The sequence below is a fragment of the Haliotis rufescens genome, unplaced genomic scaffold, assembly GCF_023055435.1.
Source record: "Haliotis rufescens isolate VD_foot unplaced genomic scaffold, xgHalRufe1.0.p SCAF_2, whole genome shotgun sequence".
Classification (NCBI taxonomy): Eukaryota; Metazoa; Mollusca; class Gastropoda; order Lepetellida; family Haliotidae; genus Haliotis; species Haliotis rufescens.
Window position 1 is genome coordinate 50071079 of NW_025963890.1, and position 12175 is coordinate 50083253.

General features: G+C 40.4%; 1 protein-coding gene across 1 annotated transcript; it reads left to right on the forward strand.

The window, feature by feature from the left end:
• LOC124146220 (ornithine decarboxylase 1-like) lies at positions 1-9166 on the forward strand. The gene is made up of 7 exons (XM_046516409.2): positions 1-5; positions 2002-2139; positions 4981-5146; positions 5422-5593; positions 6640-6770; positions 7519-7730; positions 9133-9166. The coding sequence occupies exons 1-7, from the start codon at positions 1-3 to the stop codon at positions 9164-9166; spliced, it is 858 nt and encodes a 285-aa protein (XP_046372365.2).
• The last annotated feature ends 3009 nt before the right edge of the window (positions 9167-12175 follow it).

Below are 12175 nucleotides of genomic sequence, written 5' to 3' on the forward strand. Positions count from 1 at the left end.
ATGGCGTAAGTTGATGATTACATTATTTAAATTTCCCGAAAGGGGAGTTATCTCCAAGTGGTATGTGATTTTGTGCTATACCATAAGGTATTTTTGACCGTGCCGAATAACAAATCACAGTCACTGTGACAATAAAACAAACGCTTAGCCATTGTGCTACCCGGTCTTCCCTTGGATCTAAGGTATTTGTAAATTTATAACAGATGTCAATCTCATTAAAACAGATCTTACATTTCGCTACCGCTAAACAAAGATCTGAGGACATCCCATTACGGGTAACGTCAGAACGACCTTTCGCGAACTTTGACCGGCCAATGAAATCGACATAAGCCAATCAGAAGGCAGTTTTCTCGAGCTTTACGACACTAGTTTCAAACTGGCGACCACGCTTCGAAACATATTTTGACGTATCCTCGATTATAATTTTTTAAACTAATAAAAAGAACAGCCTGGAATGGCTAATAGATGGTCTAGATTGTATGAATACAGACATAAAGCCCACTGTCGTTCGGAATACCCTGTGTTAAGTATTTCGAGGATGCATGATTAGAAACCACATTCCGACTGTCACTTTCATGATCTGGTAAGCGACGCTCTGATAAGTTGGATGAAAGGTCGTTCTGACGTGACCCGTAAAGGAATGTCCTCAGATCTTTGATCTGATCTTAATGAGATTATAACAGATGTATATATACTATTGAAAGCTCACAGCCACCGGGGATACCTGATATTGGTACTGAAGAGTACTATTTGTGTCTCCTGTTGTGAGTTGATTTGTTTTAAGTTGACAAGACGGCCATGCTGATCTCTTAGGTTTGGAGTCACGATATTGTTGAAAGTATTTCTTGGCAATTAGTTAAACAGCAAAAAAACTTTGCTATGACTGTTCCTTAAAATGTCTGATTCATGTGCTCAGACATCAGTCGCAGAACTGTCACATGACGATGATGTCATGCTTATGCCATGAGGTCCTCTCGTCTCGCTCTAAGCGTTTCTTAGAAAATCTAGACTGGTTATTCTCTGGCATTGACATTTTATATTCACTTGAACTGGGTCAATGTTTCTGCTGGTGGACTGAAGTCCCCGGGTTTCACCATAAGCTCAGTAGCGTTTATCTGTGCTGAGTCAGCTAGAAAAGAAATGTTTGGGCCGAGACTTTAAAACTGCGCCCCATTATGTTGCAAAAGGAATATATTTCTTGACATTTTTCTTTACTTATAAGCAGCAAAATCTCTGCACTTGTACAGCAGACGTAGTTCAAAATTGGCACACCGTTTTTATTATTTTCAACCAAATCAGTAATGTTACTCTCGTGTCACTGGATATTCTGGTTCATCGATCACTTGATTGTCTGGTTTGTTTACAGGCTGATGTCGCAAGGCAGGAGTACTGCTGTGTTGTTTTAGGCAATAAATACTTTCTTATTATGCAAATTGTTTGAATGGCGGGTGCTACCGGTAGAGCAGGACATGCATACCCTTTTCGTCATCACTGACCAGTGGTCCATTCATATAACTTCCAAAGCTATTTGCCCTTTACGCCAAGTGGAGGGGCGGTGGTTAGCCTAGTGGTAAAAGCATTCTCTCGTCACGCTCAAGACCCGGGTTCGATTCCCCACATTGGTACAATGTGTGAACTCATTTCTGGTGTCCCCCGTCGTGATATTGCTGGAATATTGCTTAAAGCGTCGTAAAGCCGTACTTACTCACCCACGCCAAGCGGAATCTGTTTCGGCAGATTATCTAGGCTGGTTATTCTCTTGCATTGACCATTTATATTTACTCCATATAAGCATTGGTATATATATACTGCCTGCTGACGATCACTGCCTGCAATTCAAGGATATACGTACATGTATACATCAGCTTTAGTGCAATGTCACAACGTCTCTTACATCGGCAAGAATGTCATCCCTTTTCATGTTTATTATACTTTGGATACAGGACAGAAAAATTACAAACCCCTGTGATCTAAATATTATATGTCTCCATATGTTTCCAGACTCCTAATGCGGATTGTCCCCCCAGCTGGCAATAAAGTTATGTACGACCTCTCAGCCAAGTTTGGCTGCCACCCTGGTGACGTCAGCGACCTACTGCGGACAGCTAAAAACCTTGATCTTGACGTTGTAGGAGTAAGGTCAGTCGCTTGGTTCCTCCCTGTCCACTCTCATTAAACACATATCTTTATCTCCTACTTGTGTGAAGATAGGACAACCCCTCCATAAAAGGTGAGGTGAAATGGGGTTTAACGTCGCGTCCAAGATTATTGCACTTATATTGCGACGTGTGTGTGTGTGCGCGCGCTCGCGCTTGTACTAGTCCGGACTGATGCCGATTTATAGTGCTAGCTCACTGACCAGTCCTTGTTTTAAAAGACGTTAAAAGATGGTACTTCTTGTTTCCCTGTCTGGCGCTCGGCATTAAGGGCTTGAAACAAGGACTGGTCGGTATACTGTGTTTGAGTGGGGTATTCATGTTAAACTGCGGCATGGTATCTCAGTGGGCTATACAATCGGGACCGCGTCCGTGATCTAGTGGTAGAGTGTCCGCCCGGAGAGCGGAAGGTCCGGGGTTTTATCCAGGCGCCAGACAGGGGAACAACAAGTACCATCTTTTAACGTCTTTTGGTATCCATCCATAGAAGGTCGCGTCAGGTGTATCTTAAGCGATCTTGGACCACTCAAACTAAGCATGAGTCTGTTATTGAGTTAATTATTTGCCAGCTTTCTATACCAATTGGGCTTCGTTTTATTACCACTTCGATTCGGAAATTTCAATTTTAACAAAAGAAAACATACACATAACATCAATATGCCTCCGATGGTACTCTGTGTGTACATGCCATGCCGTTTTAGAAACGACCGGGTGTATAAAGTCTCATGAACATGATGGAGCGGCCTGTATTATTTATATTCGGAACTGGCCGCTTAACTTCGTTTATGCTGGTCTGATTGTGACACTCATTCGTACAGAGAATTTCGAAGCCTAAGCGCTGATTGGTGAGGCTATAACATTTTTGCGTGGTGAGGTGTCATATCGGAGAAAAAGATAAACATCATGAGAAGTGAGCTTTTTCTAATAAACGAATATTGTTATTTCTGGGCTATGATTGGAAACTTACTTTTCCTACCAAATCACTCCACCACTACTTTCTTCTGATGGGCTCTCGTGTGAAAAACGAGTCATTAACCTCCTTTAGCGTACAATTTTTTCTTACCTGTGGGTGAGAAACCCATTTGAGAGAAGTTGTATCAAACATTCCTGAGATCAATTTCCAGATTTTAGTTTGCGTATAACACCAAGATTACTGCACTCGTGCCTGACATGCACCAACTATTTTACAACTCGTTTTAAAACGAGTTCTCTCGCGTTGTAACATAGTATATGACAGCCACTCGTGTTGTCATCTACGACCTTTATGAAGAACCTTGTTCGATGTTTCTGCTCCAAACATAACATCATTATTAAACTGATCCACATCTTGCTAGACATCGTTGCCAGTATTCGTGACCAACTCGTGTTATTCCAACTTTTCTAGACTTTCAAAAATTACTGAACAATATTCCAAAGAGTTGGAGATTTCAAATCAGAGACAAAACCCTTGATGTTAATGTAGTTCAGCTGAACAATATATGTAAACACTTCTTTAATAACGTTAAAAAATCAAGGACTTTTTATGATGAACTAATTAGGAAGGATACTGTACCGAAATCATTAGAACACTTGAATATGTTTTTTTCCTCAAGGTTTGGATTCGAAAGATATACTTTTATGTTATAGAAAATGCACGCGCGATTGTAAACTTTTAGATTTTCAATATCGATTTATAAACAGAATAATTTACGCTAAGAAAGAATTATTCAAGATGAAACTTGTCGATGAAGATATTTGTACTTTCTGTAAAACTGCTTCTGAAGATATGTCTCATGTATTTTCGATTGCCAATCTGTTCAACAATTTTGGCTTAAAGTTGAAAACTTCCTAAATAACAACCTGCAAACAAATTTTATCCTTTCGAAACTTAATATCTTTTTTGGTATTTCCACTCAAAACCATGTAAAAAATCATATTATTATATTAGCAAAAAGATTCATCTACATATCAAACATTAAACAACAAGATTTATCTTTCGAGCAATTTCTTTCACTACTAAAAGACATAATTTGTTTGGAAAGTTTTATCGCTAAAAAAATAATCAATTTAACCAATATGCTCAGAAATGGCAAAACTTACATCTCATAATCTAACAAAGCAGTTGAAACATACTACCTGTTAATTAGTAATCATCTATTTCTTGTAAACAAATATTTATAATCTCCCTCTCAGTTTGAGAAGACGACATATCCTACACAACCTGCCTGTCCTCACCTATGAAAACTATAACTTGTGTTAATACTGTCATATATATACATGTTAATACCTACACTTGTAACAATATACATGAAATGGAATAATAATAAAAAAGATTTTTAAAAAAAAAATCAAAAAAAAATCGTGTTATTCCGGACAAGCCGAATAGCGACTTCTCCCCTCTCGTGGCCATTTTTGCGACCGGGTTCCGTCTTAGCGCAAACGGGCATACCAAAACTAATTGTCAACTCGTCGCGTAATGGTTCACATATATTTCCCCATATATTATATATATTTCAGATGCAATTTAAAGCACATCTGGACGTGCGGAATTGTACAGTATGATTGAACACATTAAACTGTGCCTTGGGTATATTTTTAGATGCAAGACATATGTAAAATCAAAAATTATTTCTGAGAGATTCTTTGACGAAGAACTTGAAATCATGCGCGCATTCTGATTGGTTTGTCGTATTTTCGAACATAACATTCATCGATAGGGGGACGAGTCTTCTTGCAGGATACGGAAAGAGGCGAGTGGTGACGAATACGTTGCCAGTATTCGGTATCCGCGCTGGTTAATACATGACATTGTCTCTGCTTTCCTATGTGTCATCCTCGCCACCAGTTTCCACGTGGGCAGCGGAATAAAGGACCCGGAAGTGTTCGCCACGTCACTGCAGAGAGCCAGCAGTGTGTTTGGGATTGCAGCGAAGATGGGATTCACTCTACATACTCTTGACGTTGGCGGAGGTATCTACGGACACAGAGGAGCACCAGTATCTTTTGAAAAGGTACAACATCTTGTCTGTCCTGGTCCAGATGGCGTAATAAATTAGGTGGATTCAGGAGTTTGGGAAAGGAGGGTGCGCATCCTACCCAAGTAGGAAATAGAACTTGGGTGGACATGTGATAGGGGGCTGCCACAGTTGCCACGTCCCAATCACAAAAAATAACTGGTATGCACGCACGCACGCACGCACGCACGCACGCACCCACGCACGCACGCACGCACGAACGAACGAACGCACATGGTAAATGAGTTCACTGATAGCTATTTTATTTCCAGGTTGCCACCGCCTTGAATAGATCTCTAGACGAGTTCTTTCCCGTGAGCTCCAATGTCAAGGTCATGGCAGAACCGGGGCGGTTCTTTGCAGCATCGCCTTTCACCTTAGTGACAAGTGTGATTGCAAAGAGGAAGTGCACGGCCGTCGTTGGGGAAAGAGATCTAAATGAGCGTGAGTGACTGTTAAAATTATACCACAGTGGCCTGTAAAACACCGATTCTTACAAGCAAATCGGAGGCTCACACCATGAACATGACTCCTGGAAATAAGGTTCCACATTGTTATGACCCGAACCTCAGCTCTTATGACAAGCAGGTGTTTTGGGACCTTGCTGGCCCAGACTTCCCTCGAGTGAGATCTGCAGCACAGCGCATGCACAAATACGCTTTCTCGTTGTTGTGAGATTACGTGGTGAACGAGTGATAGAGTGTGGTTTTACGCCGCATTTAGGAATATTCCAGCAATATTCATGCCGAGAATCGAACCCGGGTCTTCGGCGTGACGAGCGAACGCTTTAACCACTAGGCTTTCTCTCGTTGTTCAGCCGTTGGCCTTGCTATGTTCTCGGGTATTTTACTGTTGACTGATAACGTTCGGTTGCCATGCCACCGTTTTTATACCCTTGTGTACACGAATATCATGCTTCACGTGCATTGGGAGCAGGGATGGCACGGTCGTCTAAGGCGCCTCAATTCGCTGTGCGAGTTGCGTCCCTTCGACACACAAACCAGACTCTGATTTCGAATCCCGGTTTGCAGAGGTTATGTTTTTTGGTTTGTCAGCACCATACGCGTGCTCATGGGTTTCACCAAAATGGTAAACGTCTAAAGCCTGCATATCTTCGGGCTTTACTCCCACATAAAGCTGACACGCCATGATATAACTGGAATAATGTTAAAATCAGCGTTAAACCAAACTCACTTACTGACTTAACGTGCATTGCAAGTTGTCTTCTCAACGTCATTTTACTCATACAGCATCACCCAAATACAGCAACGAAGTTCTATTTGTTACGTTCTGTAAACTATCTATATCTCAAAAACAAATTCTCGGTGTACTTTCTTTTGATCATCAGTATATTTCAATTTAATGAAATTAATAATTTGTTCGGTGATTATTCAAAAATATCCCTTAATTGATGCCAAAAAGTAATTGCAAAAACACCACAATGGAATTGACATGTGTACACGACTGGTTTATATTTATTGTATTCTCAGTGAAGACTTTGGACCCGGAGAAGCCCCGTGACGTCACCCCAAGATATATGTATTATATAAATGACGGTGTATATGGATCGTTAAGCTTCGTTCTCTCAGAAGACACTTGCATGATACCTACATTAGTCAAGGTGAACACTTTATGTACAAAACCAATAAAACCAGATTAATAATTATTCCCACTGCATAACTATAAATTATAAAGTAATACCAATAATATGTCATTTGGATAAATGTAAACGATGAGAAAGTTTTATCTAAGATAAATATATTCAATTGTATTTTCTAAGGAATTCATTCTGTAGTCTATGCCCGAGATCGCACGTTTTGTCTGTTTAAATAATTTCACAATTAATGGGAGGCAGTGTACCCAAATATTACATGCAACGATTATTGCGATTATTCAGAAGCTTTCTATTTTATAATGACTTTAACAAATATCTGCTCAGAAAATAATTTGATCATTGGTATAACCATTTTGGCCTCAGAGAAAAATGAATCTATTTCGACACTAACTGACCTGTGCAATGTGAAGGGGCTATTACCGTGGAAGCGAATTTTCTTTTCCGTCATTTTTGTAAAATGCTTTTCTAATTTGAGGATGACCATAGTTTCAATGGGCAGAATTAAATGCCATAGGACCTTTTGTGACAGAAACCCGTAACCAGTGAATCCGGTGATCGTGGGTTCGAATCCCAGATGTACCTGTGATCATGGATTTCTCCAAACTGATAAACCTCCAAAAAACGGTCAATTCGAGCTGTCCATTCCGACACGCTATGCAATAACTTAAATCCTGTTTAAAGTTCTCAAAACTGCGTTAAAACCAATCACTCGCTCAGTGTGAATTTGACTCTATTATGTATATGGTTATGTCAGGTACCCGCTAGTGACGTGACCTTCACCTCCAGCCTGTGGGGTCCGACATGTGACGGCAGTGACTGTGTCCTGAAGGAAGGGCCTCTCCCCGAGCTCCAGATCGGGGACTGGTTCTACTTTGAGAACATGGGCGCCTACTCTCTCAGTCTCCACTCACGATTCAATGGAATGGCTGTACCTGAGGGTCATTATATGTGCGAGGAAGAGATCTGGTAAGCTGAATGGTACCAACTTATACCCCATGAGAACCCTGTTCAGAATAGGTCCACACAACTGTTTGTCTTCAGATGCTGCTAGATCAGGGCCCACTTGCACAAAGCGATCTTAGCGCTAAGATGATCGTAACTCCCATGCTTGCATGGGCTTACAATAGTTGTAGCGCTAAGGTCGCTTTGTGCAAGTGGGCCCAGGAGTCAGGCTTTATGACAGGTTGTTGTGATGCCGCTGGAAACGTGCTGCACAGCGAGATGGGAGATGAGCCCCGATGCCTGATACTGGGTTTCAGTTGGTAGACATTAAGATATTAGTAGCGGGCCTTCCACCGATTCTCGCTAAACGCGGTTACAAGATATCTGTGGATGGTTTAACCTTTAGCCGTCCTGACACTTAAATATTTGTTCGAAGAATTTCTTCTCGGTTGTAACTTATCTGTACGTGGTTGAACAGTATTCGTCATTGGAGAGATCCGGTGGACTGTCATGTGTTCAGCATTAGAACATCAACTTCTCATCAGTTTTGTCAGTGTTACTGCAGAAACAGATCTGGGTATACACGTGCTACCAACTAGGTATTTGCTGTGTCTACAAGATTCAGTCGTCTTCATCCAAATTGTGCGGATAAGGTTGACCTTAAGTTCCTAAGGAGAGGATGGTTGGACCCTTTACAGGACAAATAACACTTCAGTTTAACTTTGCAGTTAAACTCACATCAACCTGCTTATGCTCCTATGATGTATTGCAATATGTATTGGTTAAAGCACGAGGACCTGGGCCCACTTGCACAAAGCGATCTTAGCGCTAAGACTATTGTAAGCCTATGCTAAAGTATGGGAGTTACGATCATCTTAGCGCTAAGATCGCTTTGTGCAAGTGGGCCCTGGTGTCTAATCCTTAAAAGGGTTAGTTAGAGTCAGATTTGTCATTATGGTCCATGGTCCAAGTGCTCTAACCTATTAAAACCATGTGCGCAAATTCAGCACCTAAAACGCTTAAAAAACATTTTCTTGTTAAAGTTATTTTGAATGATATTCAGGAACCCTTTCGCACGTGCACCCCTCTTTGCCGACTCGGGGTCTGAAATGCATGACCCAGGAACTTATACTATTCATTTTGTACCTACTCGAGCACATTTATCAATCACCGAAACATTACTTACCCATGTTGCTGGGTCTATTATGATCAAGCATAGCCGTCATCAAGATAATAGTAATTTCGTGTCCATCTGTTCTTTTCGTTGAACGAAAAGCTACCAAATCATAAATGCATGCATAGAGTAATGATAGGAAAGAAAAGAAGTTCCGTCATTGCCAAGTGGTGTTTAACTAACATTTCAGTTAGTTGGAGCATCGTGAAAGACAAAGGAGCCATGTTATAAATGTATGTTATTTCTTTTCAGGGAAACGGTTTTTGAAGGGAGCAAGACAGATTGATGGATATAAATAAGATCATCTAGTTTCTCCTGATTTCCAGTTGACCAAGCATGGTGTTTGTATCGGTTTGTCCTATTTAGAGAAACACATGTCACGTAGAGATATAAATCAGTGTCCATCTACCGCTCAACCATACTTGAGGTTCAACACAATATACTTTATATATGTCTCAGATACATGACCAATTCATTTTTATGCAGCCCTATCAGACAGTTTATAAACTGGAAAGTAGAAATTGGATAACTATCACGACAAGTGGATGGCTTTGGATGAATGATACCATTAATGTATTTTATCACGTGGAAGCTCATATTATTGGTTCTACTTTCAATTTCAATATTGAAATAAATCCTTAATGTTGTAAGAAGTTGGTATTGCGTTTTTCATATTTTGCTCTTTACCTTTGAAATTTGAAACTTGATTAATATGTCGTAAATGCAACGATATCCCATCGCTGCCATTCTGAAGCATTAATGCAATGAAGCCGAATCGACGCCAACAGTTGAAGTGGACGGATCTTGCCATAATCATAGCATTTCAACTGTCAACAGTCACACTGTTTGTATGTTGTATAAAGTCGATGGATATTCCCCTAATGCCAATCGCAAGAGACATTTGTCAACATCGGTTGCCCTCTCACAAACAGATTCAATGAATAGTCTGATAGAGGGATTCACTGGCATGTACAGAGAGAGGGATTCCGTCAAATTCACAGATAGAGATTCAATGAATTTACAGGTATAGGGATTCAATTACATTTACAGAGGGATTCAGCGTCATTTACAGACATATTGATTCAGTAACATTCACAGACAGTGGGATTCAGTGACGTCTACAGACAGAGATTCAATGAATTTACAGATATAAGGAGTCAATGCCATGTACACAGAGATGGATTCAGAGGGATTCAGTGACATTAACAGACAGAGATTCAATGATTTCACGGGTACATGGATGTATTGGCAGGTACAGACAGAGGGATTCCATGACATTTACAGAGGGATTCAGTGACATTTACAGACATATTGATTCAGGAACATTCACAGACAGAGGGATTCCCTGACATTTACAGGGGGATATTCAGTGACATTTACAGACATAGGGATTCAGGAACATTCACAGACAGAGGGATTCCCTGATATTTACAAAGGGATTCAGTGACATTAACAGACAGAGGGATTCAGTGGCATTTACAGAGGGATTCGCTGACATTTACAGGCAGATAGATTTAGTGACACTCACAGACAGAGACATTTAATGACATTCACATACAGAGAGATTCAGTGACATTCACAGACTGGGAGAATCAATGACATTTACAGAGGGATTCAAAGACATTCACAGTGGGATTCGGTGGCATTCACAACCAGATGACTTGACTTTGCGCTGAAGTTGTATTTTTACCCATACCCTTTCATTCTGTCCTACTACATTAAGGCCCTTCTACTTTACAAGTCTTTAGTTGACCTCAGACAGCAGATCATGTTGTCAAGCCAGACATGTTAATCCAAGGGACATCACTCCACATAGAACGTCATTCCCGAAGAAGGAAGATCGTTTCAGATTGTCGGCGAGGTCAGACGAGCACGTGTTGTCAGTATCTCTCTCCGTTTTTGTTGTATGGGGTCAGATATCGTTACATTTCCACGTTTCTTGTTGAAATAGGATTAGTATATCAATAATAGGTTTATATTACAGTCAGGATCTTACTGGTGGCTTATCCTGTTACGGTGTTAAATTTTCGTTGTAGCACGGGCTTCTCTCGCCCGACGTGGTTGGTTTTAGTTTTGGCTGACTGTTTTGGCGAGCTCGTTGTTAAATGGAAATCGCTTCAATATGGATAGCGATAGTGACGAGAATGGCAATAATTCAAATGCAGTTGTCTTTGAAGAAAGGTCCACTGATGCATATTTTGCAGAACGTTACATCAACATGGTATAAAAAGACCCCGAAAACATCAAGACATAACTCACACTGAAACTATCATTTCTGATGTGACCATTAAATTTGTGGTGCTAATTTTGACAGTTGACCCTAAATAAATTATGTCCAATATCTTAATTCTTTGGCTCCAAAACGGTGATGTTGAATTCATAATAAAACTTGAAATTGGTGATCCTGTGATTCATTGTAAAACTAGAAATTGGTGATCTTGTGATTCAGGCAACAGTGTTGTCTCCCCTCCACCCAGTATGGCTCCACGTGCGATACGTACTACACGAAGTCCCAAACATACTAGTGTTCCATCTGCTGTTCCACCTGCTGTTCCTGGTGTGCATGTAGCTGTCAAATACATGGGAATAACATTCGACAAACACCCAACTCCCCTAGCTCCAAAGGCTTCTTCACTATTGGTTCAGACTTCTATTTAGGTTCTACCCCTCAGACATTCATGACCGTTTTGTCCGTGGTTATTGCCCAAATACTTCAAAGCGAGAGCAAAGAAGATCAAATGTCAGCTGCTCATATCTATTTCCTGCTGCATCGTGTTGAAAAGGTATTATGGATAAATCTCTTGTTTCATTACTATTTTGTAAGTCAAGAGCATGAATCGGTGGCACCCGTCACAAACACATGCACATCTGAAGAATGTCCGTTCTTCTTATGTACTGGATTCCAAGAAATCCATAAAATCCGTACAAAGAGAAATATATTGCATGGTCCAGCAAATCATGAATGGTCCTGAATACAATCAAGGAAGGGCTTTCTTTATATTCACTCAAAGTATTTGAGACAAGTGGAATTAATATCATGTGGATTCTTAAAAACTCAAAGGATTTGCTTGACATTATAAAACCGTAGAAAAGAGCCTAGATCAATTCTGTCAAAACATTTTTCAACTTTGCAGACCAAGACGAACTTGAGGAAAATTTCATTCCTTGAGGCTTTTGTTACAAAACGTGGTGACCAAAGATACAGTTACATATCAATCTTCAGAGGTTCAGGTAAATTTATCAAAAGCAAATGTCATCTGAAGTTTACTGAGAGAAAAATATGCGTAATGCTCAA